We start from the raw sequence: 16,611 nt of genomic DNA on the forward strand, positions 1-16,611 counted from the left end.
GTGATAATGAAACACTCCTATTTTGTGATTCCTTCCATTTAGAAGGTTCTTGTTGGGACACCTGGGTGGCTCACTCAGCGGAATGTCTGCCTTCAACTCAGGTCATGATCCCACGGTCCTGGGGTCGAGCCCCGCATCGGGCTCCCTGCTCAGCGAGGAGCCTGCTTCTCCCTCTCCCTCTCTCCCTGGCTTGTGCTCTCTTGCTCACTCTCTCTCTCTCTAATAAATAAAACGTTTTGTTTTTGTGGTTTTTCCCCACCCCAATCTAAAGTGGGGTATCTGACCCTATCCAAAAGGACTCTTGCTGGCGATGCTAAGGAGTCTGGGAGGTATCAGGAGTCCAGACCAGGGGCCAACTAATTATCACTTCCTCCGTTCGGCTGGTGTCCCACAGGAAGTGGCATTTTGCTGTAAAAGCAAACACTGAAAACAACTCATCATCAGAAAGACAATGGATAGACTGAAATAGTGTTTTGTAGTGGGATACAGGAGAGTAATCCAAATAAATGCATCAGAGGTAAATGAGCAGCACATAAATCTCAAAATGCCATGTGTGAAACACAACTTGTAGAGCAATACATATATTATACCATAGGTAATACAAATAGTATACCATATATAAATGTTAATATGCAAAATAATGAAAATAATGGTACATCCTGTTTAGAGATAGCTATAGAGAGAAAGTAACAGTATAGATCCGTGGGAGGTAAGAGACCAGTTCGGGGTGGGGGTGATTCTCTTTGGGAGGCAAATGGAACTGTGCTCGGGGGCTTTAATATTATCTGTAATGTTTCATTCCTTTAAAAGTACCCAAAGGACTTTGGTGAGTGCTGTGAAGTGTGTAAACCTGGTGATTCACAGACCTGTACCCCTGGGGATAAAAATATATGTTTATAAAAAATAAAAAATTATATCAAAAAAATAAAAAAATAAAAGTACCCAAAGGAAATAGGGCAAAATATTAAGATTTCATAAAGCTGAATGGTAAAGGCAAATTTTTAATATTATCTCTATACCTTTGTTTTCTATTTATTTTTTATTTTTTATTAAACGTTTTAAAAAAGATTTTATTTATTTATCTGACAGAGAAGGAGAGAGAGAGGGCAAGCACTAGCAGGGGGAGCAACAGAGGGAGAGGGAGAAGCAGGCTTCCCGCTGAGCAGGGAGCCTGACACAGGGCTCGAGCCCAGCACCCTGGGATCATGACCTGAGCTTAAGGCAGATGCTTAACAGACTGAGCCACCCAGGCACCCCTGTACCTTTGTTTTTTAAATATGCCATTCAGACAGTCTAAGAAAATGAAAAATGAGGCTTATGTGATGTTCATCTGATCTTTTCTCTTCTGGAGCCTGTGCCAAAAAGTCAATCCATTCCACAGAGCTGTAGTTTAGAAGCTAGATGAACCTCGCTGCATCTCTCACAGGGCTGCTGTGGGGATTCCATGAGGTAATACCCATAAAGGACTGCACCCATCACTAAGGAAGTGGTACTGGGTAGGGGTAAGAACAGCTGCTGGGCTCACTGATGGCCAATCTCTCCTTGACCAGACTAGCTGCTGGAAGTCATCTGCCCGTCCAGGGGCTGCTCGCGCACTCGATGAGTGTCAGGATGGCTGCTCTCTCCCTGACCCCTCTGCACCAGCCACAGGCCATGCCTGACTCAGTGAGTGCCCTCAAGGGCCTTTGGTAGGAGCACAGGCAGCAGCCTATATGCCTTGGGAGGCAACACCTCAACGTGGTGATCCCGCTCCAGAGAGAACCAGACCTAGAGTATGGCCCGAGAGGAGTCCTATTTCCTGCCCTCATCTCTCATTTGTAAAATAACGGAGTACATATTCACAGTTCCTTCCCAGTGATAACATTTCTATGCTACTCAGGTGCTCGACTAAAATGGTCCAGTAGAGGGACAAATCCAATGCGAAGGGTTGGACTAGGATTGGGGGTTCTGTGTAACTTTCAGGAGCCCTCGCTCTTCCTCCTGTTCCTACAGGAAGCGGACATTTGGGTGGCTCTGATGGGGCTGATAAAGCTGAGGGGAAGTGTGGTTTTGAGCACCGCCCTCCTACTACGGCTGCATACCCAGACAGGACGTGTTAAAAGCACACTCACATTGGAGCAGAGGTTCTTTGCCTTTGAGGTAGAGCTTAATAGCTTCTAATTGAGACAGATGACGGTGCTCCGGGTGTAGGTCAGTGTTGCAGTAGGACCTAAGGCCATGACAGGGGCCAAAACAAGAACACAGGAGGATTTGCTACATCACCTTCCTTTGCCTTTGAGCCAGGAGGGTTTGGAAGGGGGTACAGAGGACTCGAAATCAAAGACGGCAAGCAACACCCGTGCTGATGAAGGGTGGTTTAGTGCTTACCATTCATCTGCCAAGGACACGTCAGGGTGTTCTAAGTCATGCAGGCCTGGAGATCAAGGAGAAAGGGTTAATGAGTAAGGACCACCTGCATGGGTCACCGACAGCCCTTATCTTCTCTTGTGCTTCAAGTGTTTGAGGGACTGGCCGCCGAGCGGTGATGAGTAGGCATCAACCCCAAAGAGATCCGGCTCTGCAGGCGGGACTCCAAACAAAGGAAAGGGCGCGGAACTCTCTCCCAGCTTCCATCTCCCCCGCCCACCACCTGGAGCCTTCCCAGGAGGAGTAACCCAGGAAAGGCTGAACTCCGTGAACGCACAATACACCAGCGAGTCCAGGAGACGAGCTTAGTATGATGGTGCAAACACTGATGCTGGAGCCCCGCCCAGCCCGTGCAGGGAGCTGGGCTGGGCCGCTTAACTCAGGCGTGAGGTCAGCAGGTTACTTTGTTTTTCCACATGTGCAAGTTTCTTCATGTGCAAAACAGGAATAATCAAAGTCCCTAACTGCTGGGTGGTTGTGAGGGCAAAACGATAGGTTGAACGATAGGAAATTGCCAAGACTCAACTGGTTTTGACCAGGAAACATTGCTAGTTGTTACAGGATCCTAAGTAAAAATGAGCCATGGGTCCACAAAGGTAGCTGGGACCACTGGGGTTTGCAGGGAATTGGGGAGTTTTTAACAGAACATTCTAGACCACTCTAACTCTGTGGAATCACTTTCTTTCATTATAGCTTCACGTGAAATCACTTTGAAGGTTCATCGGCAGACGCACACTTCTGAGTAATGACTGCGGGAACTTGGATGGTGCGTACAGCCTGTTGGAGGGAGTCAGGGTTTCCCAATTGGCCCACGGTATGCCAATTTCCTCCTCAAATACAAATGTATAACATAAATAGCAAAACACCAGACCTAAGATTGCACATTCCTGCCTGATTTTATAGGAAGGAGGGAACACATTGGACAGAATATCATCATATGGGAGCCAAGTGTCATTTCCTGGCTCCAACACCCACTGGCTGAATGATTTTGGGGGTGTCATTTCAACTCTTTCAGTTCGATTAGTCAGAAGTTGGGGATTATAGAGCCTAACCCATGGACTCCGTGAGAGGGTTAAGTGGGACAGTGATGAGTCCCCAGGGTAATCTACGCAGAAATCCCTGCCTGCCTCTGTCCATCCTTTCTTCCCTTTCTCCCTGCCTGCTCCCTTTCCCGCCTTCCCTCCCGGCATCAAATGTATGCTGGATGCTGTTCTAGGCCCTGAGACTACAGCCGTGAACACAACAAAATCACCACCCTCATGGTATTTGTCTTCTAGTGGTGGGAAGAGATACACAAATAAGATTAAAATACATAGCGTATCAGTTAGTGATGGGAGCTGTGAAGGAAAAGAGCCAAGCCAGAGATAGGAAATAAAGGAGAAAGAATTTCCCTTTTAAGTAGGGTAGTCAGGAAAGGCTTCAGTGAGAAACGGACTTTTAAGCAAAGACCTGAAGGAGGTGAGAGACAGAGCCATACAGATAACTGGGAGGGAGAGCTCTACAGAAGGAATAACCAGTGCAAAGGCCCTGAGGTCTTACCTTCCTGGAATATTGGGTTAATGATGTCAACTCTATGAATTTCTCTAGCACCTGTTCTCATCCACAAAGCCCTCTCTGGCTCTGTTTCATAGGTCCTACAGATGAATCCCCAGAAGGGAGATCTTTCTGATTGTTTCCTCTCTGAGTTCCCAGGGAACCGAGGAAATGGAATTTTTCTCTAAGCCATTCACCTCTGATTTTGGTTCTCCTGATACGACATCTACTGATGACTGATAAGCAGACAATAATGACATAAGCTCTAATTCACTGAACTACTATGCTCTCTCTCTCTCTCTCTATATATATATAATGATATATATATGTATATACATATGTAACAGTGTATATACATATATACACACACATATATATACACAAACACATATATATATATACACACCATACATATACACACATATGTATACCATTACACATATATACATATATATATGTACATATATATGATACAAAGTGTCAAAGAGATTCGGAAGAGAAACAATTTCAGCAAGTAGACTGCAGCCCATACCTTCAGCTTTAGTAGCAACTCCTTACACTGTCAGCAATCTGACTGCTTTTTGACCATCTCTGTAGTACATACGATGGCAAACCATGCTGAGAATGCCCACATTCTGTGGGGTACTGTTCGTTACAGAAGATCCTACAGAAGTGTGGCTGCCATCCCCAGGAAAGCCTAACTTTTCCCCAGAACAGAGCAGACCAATGATGGTGCTGTGGCCCTTATGAGAACAAGAGCCTCGATCAGATAGTCCAAGGGAAAGCTGCTTTCTCAGGTCCGGCTCCTCCAGGTTGTCAGGACTGAGAGAAGACCGACGGAGGAAGATCTGAGCTCGCTGGTATGGAAAACCAGATACTCTTCTCCTTGCTGGGATTCAAACCAATTTCTAACATGGTGACTACAGTGAGTTCTGAAATTCTTTCTGCGACCTCTCAGGATAACAGCTATGGAGCAGCGTAAAAGACAGTGAATGAAGAATGACTCAAACGACAGTGTGAAACAATGTGTGTGGCGGTGAGGCGGGGAGAGACAGAGAGAGAGAGGCAGGCCTGTGTATTGAGGATTGGCTAAGGGAATGGATGCATGAGAAGCCAACAGTCCACTAGTAATCTCTCTTTCTATTGTTTTGATTATGAGCTGTTTCCTCAGCTTGACCTCAGATAGCTCAGACATGAATTTTCTGGCCACATGGGCAGTGATATCTGCAGAGCTACACATGGCTCACATGAGCTACACACGGCTCATTCATCCAGAAAATTCTAGAAGTTAAAAAAAAAAAAAAAAGATTTCTGAGAACACATCTTGTTGAGTATCTTGCCCAGGTAACAAATCTACCTGCTCCCTCTTTCTAGTCTCTGGGAAGAGATACCACGTGATGGATTAGTGGGCACAACAAAACCTTTCAATCTCCTTCCTTGTCCTTAAGACCTTATGATTATTGGGAGACAAAAACTAACACCTGTAAAACAATGCACACTGGTTGGCAGTACCCCAGAAAGCTGGCTGTGGAACTTGGCATCTCAGGGAGTGCCAACCTCTTCATTCTCCACTACATCATCAGAGTAAGCCCCGAGAGGGTCTAGCTTCTGGAAGTTCACCCCATGCACTTGTAACCAGGTCTAACTAATTAAAACTGGCTCATAACCGACCTTCCTGCTCTTGGCCATACTTTCTGGGGACACTCAGGAAGAGTCCTGGTCTGGTCTTGCTCCTCTTCGTGGAGATATAAAATCTAACACCCACACTGGGTGAGTGACTTACTGGGGCCACTCAGGGAGCAGAGACTTTCAGAGGTCAGCTTCACCCTCCCCGTGAGCCAGTGATACCAGGGAAGGTCCCTTCTCTGAGGCACTGAGTTACTGGCTTATGGCAAAGGACACTGCGGGCATGACAGTGGTTTTAAAGTTTAAAATACTAGAACAACAGCTACCACTTGTTGGGAGTTTAGATGTGCCTGAGCTTTATGAAGACAAGAGGATTTGGGAATCTCAAAATGTTCTTTATTCCTTCGGACCTGTGTATATCATCCAAATGATCCTATTTCCCTTTGGACTTGAACTGCTTCAAGCAGAAACAAGATTTGTGGCTCAGCCGTGTAGGAGACTAAGGCTTGCATACCTTTGTTTCCATGCTATTCTCCCTGGGCTTGAATTTTTACACTATTTTGTATTTTTCTTGAGAGCGATTTTTATGCCTAGGAAGAATATAGTCGGTGGATAATACCCTGGGTTGGTTCAGCAGTTTTGTGAATTGAAGCAAAAGAGAAAGAAATGAAATCATCAGGAAGACCACCACGAGTTGGGGGTTGGGGTGTCCCACCATCTGGAAGGCAAGCTCCCATCAAGCGGACAGTTAGTTGAGTGAAATGGCCAGGACGGAAGGATAAGACAGGTCAAGACGGCATCTTACCTTCTTCAATGGTCACATTCCCTCGGAAGAAGTATTTCCCGTGACCTCTGGAGAGCGCCACACCTAAGCTGTGCAGAGAGACAAAACAGACCTTGAAACCCATGGCATCGACTGGAATAGACTTGCGATTTCACTTTTTATTTTCCATGTTCACATTTCCATCTCACGTTCTGCCAACAACTGTCCCAACAGTTTACTTTCAAAACCCCACTGGTTATCATTGGTGTTGGTTTTTCTGAGGTTCAATCAGCTGCTTCAAAGCCATGTCTTCCTGGACGCGCCGGCAGCCCTTGGCTGCCCACATGCATTTTCAGAGATGCGACTAACTGCTCACGCTTCTCTCAGATGCCCTTGGGAGAACCAAGTGCCCTACTCTTCACCACTACCTTATGCGCTCCTGCCTCCCAGTCAGCCTCACATGGGGCTTTCCAGACCCTAGAGTTTACGACTGGGGAAAATGAATCCCCTCTCTAGGACGAAATGAAAACTTTCCCAACACTAGGGTGTGGCCACATTATCGTGTTCAGGGCTTCTAGTCTAATAGATGCTCCCCTGGCCCTTCTGTTGGGCTTGATTTAAGCTCCTTTCTAAAGGAAGAGAATGTATTTTGGAAACAGTCTCTTCGTGTGACAAACCCACTTAGCGGTCATGGGTTCCCTCGACTACTCTGCTTCCAAATGGAATCAAACTCAGGATCCCTGGCAGTCTACGACAACACAATGCCCTAATTTATTTTTCTGATTCATCGAGAGTCAGGAAATTCTTTCTCTCCTCAGCTCTGTGAGGCATCAGTTCGGGAGTGAAGCAGCCCCACAGAAATAACTTCTTAAATAAGTGTTACAGGACAGGACTAAGGGCATCGTAGCAGGAGCCTTTAGGAGGCCACATGCATGTCTGAAAGCAGGCAATGAGGCCAAGCCATCTTTCAGGACAGTCACAGAGCGGTAACAGGATCCAGAGGTAGACAGGCACAGAAGGACAGTTTGGAGAAATTAAAATGGACGCACAACATGGAGGGATGGGTATGCTACCTCCTCGTGCACAGGCTTGCTTGCTTGATCATGGAAATAAAAGGTGAAATGGAGCTCACTGGGCAGCAAGTGAGCCAGATGGTTTAAGGACCTGGCAACCCTCTGAATGCCCCCACTCCACCCTTAGCTGGAACCCCCAAAGCTGACTTGCTTGATAATGAGATGCAAAAGCCATGACCAATCGAGTGAGTTCTCCTAGGTGAGCCTGAACCGTCTTCCCCCTTCTGGAAAACAGAAACAAAAGCAGCCTGGGAAAAGCCCCTTCCTCACTCTTTCCAGCCTTTCGGCAGGGTGTTTGGTTATCTTCAGATGATGAGCTCTGAGAGCGTCAGCAGGTTTTGTACAAACACAACTGATGGATCTGATGGAATGTCCATGTATTATGGTCAGCTCTACCTGAAAGGAGTACCCTTGATGTCTGTATAATAGTAGTCATTTGTCATCACCAAAACCCGTTTCTAGATTGAAAAAAAAAAAAAAAGTCGTAGAGAGAAGAAAATACGGTTAGTCTGCGAGGTGAAGCTTTCAGAAAAAAATAAAAACAAATGGACACACTATGATCAGGTTAACAGTACTACATGAATCTCATTTGAGATAAGTAAAGACAAGAGAAAAATGATCTCAGCGAAAGATATTTATTCCAGATAGAGCTTTCAAAGCTCATTTTTCACAGTGGGTTGTTTTAAATTAAGAGGCAAGAAGGTTTGAGAAAAAAAAAATGTACCCCTTTGTCCACTGTCTTCTTCACCTCCATGGAGAACTTCCCAGTCTTCCGGTTTACCATGGCATTTCTTAACTAAAATGATCAAAGAAAGTTCGGTATTAGCTCTTCCCCCAGTTGCATGTTATCTGGACATCTTGTGTCCTCCAGCTCGGGAGACACTTTGGTGGTTTGTGCAAAACAGAGCTATGACAGGGCTGGGTTGTGTCCCCACCAAAGGGTGGGCACAATGGCTCCAAGTCAGCATGCTGGGCTCAGTCCTCTGAAACATGGTTCCTGCAGAATAAACATCCAGCTGCCCTGCCGGGGGAGAGAGGCTAACAACAATAAATGACTGTCAACTTCCATTTGGGGGTGCTCCTGGGAACCTCAGGGCAGCACCCATGATGTGGATGAAGCCTGAGGGTCCGGGAACCGAGCTCCCCCACGCCCCCAGCGTGAAAACACTCTAGAAGCAAGAACATCTCTGGGACAAGTCACATTTTCCAAAAAGGGTATTCATTTGTCATGAAGAAATCATTTTTCAAAACAGTACCAAGTCAAAGGTGTTTTCCTACACAGTAAGTTTTTCTTTTCTCTTCTTTGCTTTCTTAAAGACCAACCACCTGGAAGACAGGGACTCGCTTTCTATAGCACGAAGCATCTTCAGATGCTCCTGGAGAAACCCGGTGAGGTTAACAGTCTTGCTTTACAGCGACAGGCAGCCGAGGCGGGGGGACCCGGTAACTGAGTTTTGGAGGTTCCATCTAGGGACACCAAGCCTCGTGCCCTCCCCTCTTCCCTGGCTGACCTCTTCTAATTACATGCGGCCCTTCTGTGGGCTTCAGAGATGGACCGCAGACGCCGTGATGAGAGATGGGCCGTCATGGGCACCAATGGGAGACGAGGGGGATGCCAGTGAGTGGAGGAGGAGCAAATGCTGACAGGCCACAGCCTGTTGGGAAAGGCTCTTTCCCAGCCCCATGGCTTTCCCTGCCCGCCCCCCCCCCCCATCCTCTTCCCTCTCCTCTCTTCTGAGGAGCTTGACTAAGATCTGGCCGATAGAAAACTGCAAAGCTTGCAAGCAACCTAAATTTGATTCGGGGCCGTCTAGATTTGGGTTCACATTCCCATCTTCTGTGAGAGAGGGAGAGAGAGAGTAAAAAAGCATAATTTTTAGCTGGAGGCATGTATAAAATAAAACATATATTTTACTCTAGATATTTTTTAACAACACATAATGGGCATTTCTGGAAATATTTTCCCATTTTAACTTTTGTGGTTTTGGATGGGGAGAGCTGGTCCTAATTAAGTCTACTTTCTAACTTTTAAGAACGGCTCGATTTATCTTGAACATGGTTTTCATTTTTCCTCTTTCTGGTGCCTGCCTAAAGCCATTTGGGACCTTCCCCTCTCACATTCCCCAGGCGGGTCGGAGATTAGGTAAGCTTCTCAGAGAGTCCATACCACCCCGCCCCCAACTCCCAGTAGCACCAAACAAGCAGCGTGGGGGGGTGGTGAGGGCTGGTGGCGGGGGAGGGGGGGGTGAGGGCTGGGCGGCTCCAAGGCCAGGGTCACTGACGAGTCCAGTCTTTCTCTTTTGGACTACACTTACTAACCACCTACCTGTGGGGCAGGACAGTGCTGTAGTGAAGGACTCTGCAGCCAGAGCTTATGAAAGAATCACTTACTCTCTCTATGCCTCAGTTTCCTTCTCTGCAAAATGGAACTACTGACAGCACGGGTGTCACAAGAGCTGTTGTGAGAAGTAGATGAGCTGATATTTAGAAGAGTGCCTCATCCACCCTAAGCACTCAGTAGATGTTAGCTGTCCCCACCATCGTCCCCACCACCCTCATCATCACTACCGCCCTCCCCCACTTCAAATGCCAGACCAGGATTCAAGCTCGAGTTTGCTTGACACGGAGGCCCATGCTCTAAACCAACACTCTTCAAACTTCGACTCTAAGGCACATGAGAAATAGATCTTCCTCTGTGATGCTCTCCACTGTCTCCTCTTTGAATAGATTTCATGGCTTGTAAGTGCTGCTCATGGACCAGTCATGGACTTTGTGACCTCCCCCCAACTCCTGCATTAAAACTGCTGCTCCTCACCCCCTGCGGGTGAGGCAGGCCACCAAAGAGAAATAACCCAGGGTGTCAAGACCCAAGTCTTACCCATGACACCCTTGTTCTGTGACCACTCCGTGGCTCCATTTCCTCCTTTTCACTCATTCCATCAAAAGTGTACTGAGCGAGGACTCCCAGACCCCAGGGATCGTGTCAGGTGCTATGCAACTGTGTTGATTGGTCTTATAAAGCCCAGATAATATGGACAGATACCATCTTTTGAGCTTTTACAATGTGCCAGACACAGGTTTTAAAACCCTCAAATAAGGCATCATTTTCCTTATTTTACAAGTGGAGAAACTGAGGCACAGAGTTACGAAACCTGCCTATAGTCACACAGGCTCTCTGCCCCTGAAGCCCGTGCTGTTAGTTTTGCTTCCCAAATCAGGAGGAGAGAAAGCATTTAGACAAACTTAAAGCATTAATATAACAATGGTACAGCATGAACACAAAAAGAATGTATTGTTATTTCTGGATTTTTTTTTTTAATGAAAGAAAAGGTTTTAAATTTGACTAGGCAACAGTCTTAGGTTTTAACTTTCCTACAAGTTCTGGGTTTTGTGAACTGGGGCTGAGAGGAAGGTAGTTTCTGACCTCGTGATCACAGGAGGAAAGGGGGATTTTGCGCCTTTTCAACAGACTGTGGGGTGAGAATACAGCACCATGAGACCAGAACAATCTAGAAATGTCACTTTTCCATTGGAGGAAACTGAGGTTTGAGAAGGGGAGCAACTTGCCCCAAACACTATGGCCAGTCAGTGGCAACACTGCCCCAGGGGTCAGTTTATAAGACAAGATGGCGGAGGGACCCAGAGCAGAGACCAGAATAGGGAAGGAGTCTTGAAGCTCGCGGTCCCCACCAGGCCAGGAAGGGCAAAGACCGATGGTGCTCTTCAGAACTAGCCAAATGGCCCTCGAATTTCCACGACCTGGATTACAGCAGTGAGTCCCTGGAGAAATGAAAATGGCCTGGCGGAGGAATATTCCCAAGCAAGTGTGGGTGTGCCCCAATGTTAGCATATTACGTAGTCAGTTAAAAAATCACACGTGCCAATGTTCAACTTCACAGCGGCCAAAGGAGAGCAAAGTAAAACATCAACAATACGCCTTTATTTCTCCCCATCTGATGCAAGCGTGATAATGCAGTGGACATTAAAGCAGCTCTCGCCACAGTGGGGTTGATAAAAGAAAGATTTATTTAACCTCTTTGGTTAGAAAGTTTTCTGGGGATGGTGATCAGCTCCCCGGCCTCTCTGGGAACACCCTCCTTCTCCTGGGTCCTGCGTTATCCAGATCGGATGCGTTTCTGTGGAGCGCCCAGTGAGACTGTCTCTCTCTCGCCCACACCCCAGAGCTGCAACAGCCTCGAGGACCATTCAGAGCACCCCCATGACAAGCTGCTGGTCACGCTTCTGGTTCCATCACAGCCTCCGGCTCTTCCTCCTGTGCTCAAGCTCGTTAAGGAAGCTCTCCCCCAGAGGGTCACTGGCCGCCTTGGGTTTTACGCATAAGTGTGTAATGATCTCTGGTTCTGCTGACAGTGGTTTGCTCTCCACATCAGAACATGAGCCTCACCTTTCCTGGGGCGCAGGTGGCACCCACTTCCAGGCCCCCAAGACCAAGCTATGTGGGTCAAGCCAAGACATGAAAGGGGAAGGGAGAAGCAGGAGATAAACAGGTCTGTCATTTCCAAGCAAGCGTTTAACCAGGATATGAAAACAGACTCGGGCACAGAGTATCCGTACAACAAAATCAAAATCCTCTCTCTCTCTCTCTCTTTCTCTCTCTCTCTGTGTCGAGGGCGGGGGGTGGGGGAGCTGCACTCGGTCTGGCCACCCAGGGCTCAAGCATGAGCTGCAGAGACACTGGAGTGGATGTGAAGAAGAACAGACTAATGGGGCAAGTTCCCATCAGTTTACCCCAGGAGAAGAGGTTTATGGAGCTTTAGAAAGAAAAGACTCGAAGGAAATTTTCCACAGAATCATCGCGGGGAAGGCAAAATGTGAGTTGACTGGAGAGCTGCAGAAAAGGCTCACAGGGCAGCAGAAGGGGTTTCAGGGGGCCGAGGCCAACTGGGGTGGGTGTTTACAGCGCCACCCCATGGCGAGCATTTGCTCAGCAGCTGGTTGCAAGGACTCCCTATTTCGGCCGCACCCCTCAGGGGAGGGTGCTGTGGGAATGCTGTGAGGGCACTGACACAGAGTCTTTAAGGACTCCTGGACTCAATGGCATAACAAAGTTGATCAAGAGCTTTGGAGCCAGGTGGCCTGGGTTGGAATCCACACGCCATGCCCGTGGACCAATCCATTCTCTGCCTCAGTTTCCTTACAGCAAGATGAGGACAGCAGTAACACTGACTTTGTAAAACTGCTGTGTAGACTCAGCAAGTTCCTCCACACATAGCACCAGGAACAGTGCTGGCATATAGGAAGGACTCGCTACATCAGTTATGATTATCTACATTTGTGGGGTTTTTCTGATTTTTTGTTTTTGTTTTTTTTTTTTCACAGAAATAATCATGTTCACAGTGGAAAGTTTTAGGAATGACTAAAAGGTAAAAGAAGGAAGAAAGGTGCCATCCTTAAGTCCTTCAACCATCTGTAGGAATTTATAACCAAAGGATAAACTCCATTTTAAAAGATTTTTTTCCTTCCCAGAGGTGACCAACACTGGTGATTCAGGTCAGGCTCTGGGTGTCTCGGGTTCCCTTCCTGGCTTCTGGGTTTCCAAAGAGCCTCCTTACTCATTGTATTTTGATGTGATGCCTAAGTCGCCTGGAGACTGGCCCAGATGTCCTGTTCATACACCTCTAAACGGCTTCTAATTTTTCTCCCTCTTTTTAAGATTCTAATTTTAGCCAGTCTATTTTGCACATGTTTTAATAGTATTTGTGACCTCACATCTTTTTTGGAAGGACACAGGGTCTATGTTATAAATACCATCATTACATTCAACAAGAGCCGGGCTGCCAAGAGAAGTAGGAAGCTCCTTCCAAGGAGTTCTCTGCAGCTGGGCAGGCTCTGCTTCACAGTCTTTCCTAGATCTTGACCCAAAGCCCGCCTTCTGTCACTTACATGCCAACCCCAGTGGTGCACACATGGGCATGTGGGATGACATGTCAATGTTACAAAGCTTCTCTGTGTAGGTTCCAGTATTCTCCAGTCAAGCGAGTGCAAATCTCTAGGAGAGAAACGGCGACCTTCCCCAGATGTGTTGGAGGTGAAGGAATTCACACGTGGAGTGTACCATGTTCCTCAAGGAAGTAAGACAAGAGACCCAAACCAGAGAGACCACGAGAGACCAGCTGGAGTGGAGCCAGAGCAGTGCACTTGCAGGAGATGTGGGAACTCTGCAGGTGGACACGGAAAACCCAGTGCTGGGAGTTGGATGGAGGTGAAGAACATGTAAGAGGCTGGGAATCCGATGCTCGCAGCTCCGATGAGAAAAGAGGTTAGAGCAAGGAAGCCACCATTAATAAAAGGAGATACTAGCTCCTCGAAAATTCACTAGCGTGCCGGCAATGGTGAGAGTGAGCCAAGCCATAAATCTCTTCCAGCAACATGATGTGAGGGCTCCGACGTGAGGATGAGCGTAAAGCAGTTTCCCTCCCCTATTGATCCAAATGGATGGAATGAAGGGAGAGGGAGGCATGCTGACGACAAGGTTCCAGCCTTCTGGGAAAGGAAACCAAAAGGTCCAGTGGAGTCAAAATAAAGCAACTGATAAAGTGAAGATGGAAGAGAAAGGAAAACAGTGGAACACCCCCTTCAGACACTCACGAGACAATTTAGCAGCTGCAAAACCATGGGGAGCATTCATTCGTGAACGGGTTACCCGAGGATGAATGCTGATGAGAATATAGTACAGAGACCGGCCACGGTCACAGACACTCCCCATGTCCACACTGTGGTGGACAGGCATTTTCATCTTTCAGCATGTTAACACATTTAAGAGTCACAACAGGTCCGATGTACGTAGGATCATCATCATCCTCACTTTACTGGGAAAAGAAGGACCAAAACCAAAATTGGGGCACAGAGAGAATAACTGTGTGCTTGAGACCAACAGGCAGCAGATTGCCATCATGGGATTGGAACCCAGGCGGGCTAATGCCCCGGCAGCGCCCCTCCCAGCTGCGCCAGCCTGCTTCTCGGTCAGAGCAGGGGGAAAGGGGAGTGCATGGACACGGGGCGTGGCACAACCAAAAGACCCTGATGACCCTGTTTAAGGAACAAGATGTAAAAACCCTCCCAGGTCATTGAGCTGACCCGACGTCAGGCCACCAGCAGGTGGGGAAAGAGGGCAGGTGAGGGAGTTGTTTTTTTACCAAACAGTAGTTATTTTGTCTGAACTTGAGTTCCAAGAGTCCTAGTACAGATGAAGGAAATCAGCTACACTTCTCAGATATGCTTCTTGCCTTTTACAGGCCAGGAAGAAACGCCAAGATTTACGCTAGCTGAGACGTCCAGGGAGCACAGGACCCAAAGAGAAGAGAATGACAGCAAGAGAACCCAGCTGGGGAGTCCAAATGGTTCCCCTCAACAACTCTTTGGAAAGCAGGACAGACTGAGCGAAAGAGCCCCGGCTCTCTCCGCGGTCAAACTGAAGAAAGGACCCCCAGGACACGTCAGGGAGGATGCGGGCAGAGAGCTGTGGTCCTGGCATGGGCGGACCACAGAGAAAGTCAAGAGCAAGGATCCAGGCAGGAACTCACGGGAAGTGACCATTTAATTAAGGACAGTCTGCCTACATTCACGCAAAGTCAGCCATGTCGAACAAAGCTGATTTATTGAGGAAATAACAAGGAGATGGATGGGGTTAAGTCATGGGCAGGAGGAAGGCTTTTGATACAGTGCCGAAGGCTGAGTCTGGGTGGGGAAGGAGCGAGTGTGCCCTCGCAGTGTGGCCGGAAGGGGGACAGCCCAGGACACAGACCGCCATCCATGCAGAGGGGTCCTGAGCGACTCTCTGAAAGCAAGGGTTGTGCCCATGGCATCCTGGCAAGTTCGTCTGGCCTTGACTGGATGGTGGGCACAGCCTTCTGCTGCCCAGCCGGGCTCGGGCCAGGCTCCCCTGAGGTGGCAGATCCCTTAAACACTGAGGAAGGGTCTGGATGAAGCCACAGCAGAAGGGATCAGAACCCGGCAGGGAATGGTGTCGGCCGACGGCGCAAAGCAGGCAGGTGGCTGGCTGAGCCATAACCGTCCCAGCCAGCAGGAGACTTATAAACTCCCAATGCCATGAGAAGAGCCCATTGTCTTCACATCCCTCTGGGGTCCAGGTGTCCTGGGGGAGGGGGAGAGGAGGGGCTCGGCCAGCTGCTCAGGTGGCCACCAGGTATAGAAGTGGGTCCCCTGGAGTGCTCCCACCTCACCGGGCTCAGAAATCAAGTCACTTACCACATCGTCCCGGTCTTCCCACTCCACCTCAGAGAGGTCAACGCTACTGTAGTTAGGTTTCCTTCGCTTTTTCCCTTCTTCGTACTGGCAGCAAGAGAAGATAAAGAAAAAGAAAAAAAAGAAAAGAAAAAAAAATTTCCATGAATCATCGGCCAGGACAGCCTGTACCTCCCCAAGCCCTGGTTCTTGGTTGGGGACAGAGTGAAGAGACACTGGAGAGCACCCAGCGGGGTACAATCCGACGGACTGTAAAAGCAGCAAAGCCCAGGCCAGTTGGCCCGAGCTGGGGAGGATAACGAACTGATGTTCCTGGATGTGAATTTACCTACTGGACTTGTTGCCTCCGAATCCACCAGAAGCAAAGCGAAGATTTCCCCTGCCTGGATGGCACCTTTGTGGAATAGGGGAGCTCCTCCTCTGCCCCGAAGTTTTAAAAGCCATCCCTCTGTGACCCAGGAAAGGGCTTTTCACAGTTTACCAAATATGTCGTGCTATCCCTTTGTCCCCCACCCCCCAATCCAGTCTCAAACCCATGCCATACCCTTCGGCAAGGAAACAAAAAGCACTGGTCTCCGCAGTTGGGCTCAACATCCTGGTGACATTTTGTAGACACACGGAGCCTACTACTTGCTATCACACAGGCCGCAGCAGGACTGAACTGAGTACGGCCTCTGTGCCCAGAGTGGATGTGGGTGCTGGGAGTCACTGCCAGATTTAAGGGCCATGAGGGCATTTCTCTAGAAAAGCTCCTAAGTGTCTTAAGAACTGGGAGAGTGGTTTTTCTTTTTTCACCCTAAATCACTGGTGTTAGTCACCCCACAAGACTACCATTTTATCCACGGGACAGGTGTATGTTTGGACGTTCCTGTGTCTCAGGGCCTTTAATGCTGGTGGTTGGGATGTTTATAATGTAGGAAAGTCTGCCCTCTACTGCGGGCTGAAGATAAGCAGCCCCTTTTAAGTTCATAAGCTACAGCCAAT

At 48.1% G+C, this 16,611-nt stretch overlaps 1 protein-coding gene across 2 annotated transcripts in view; it reads right to left on the reverse strand.

The window, feature by feature from the left end:
- The window catches only part of CACNA2D3 (calcium voltage-gated channel auxiliary subunit alpha2delta 3), an 851,905-nt gene that overhangs the window by 173,503 nt on the left and 661,791 nt on the right, over nt 1-16,611 (reverse strand). For both annotated transcript variants that reach the window (XM_045078786.1, XM_045078785.1), the window contains 6 exons: nt 15,631-15,714; nt 8,126-8,197; nt 7,798-7,859; nt 6,371-6,438; nt 2,368-2,413; nt 2,112-2,209 (listed from right to left, as the gene is read on the reverse strand). In XM_045078786.1, coding sequence (XP_044934721.1) covers nt 2,112-2,209; nt 2,368-2,413; nt 6,371-6,438; nt 7,798-7,859; nt 8,126-8,197; nt 15,631-15,714 — 430 coding nt within the window. The remainder of the gene's footprint in view (nt 1-2,111; nt 2,210-2,367; nt 2,414-6,370; nt 6,439-7,797; nt 7,860-8,125; nt 8,198-15,630; nt 15,715-16,611) is intronic.

Source organism: Mustela putorius, unplaced genomic scaffold, assembly GCF_011764305.1.
Source record: "Mustela putorius furo isolate JIRA1106 unplaced genomic scaffold, ASM1176430v1.1 tig00000095_pilon_pilon_pilon, whole genome shotgun sequence".
Taxonomy (NCBI): domain Eukaryota; kingdom Metazoa; phylum Chordata; class Mammalia; order Carnivora; family Mustelidae; genus Mustela; species Mustela putorius.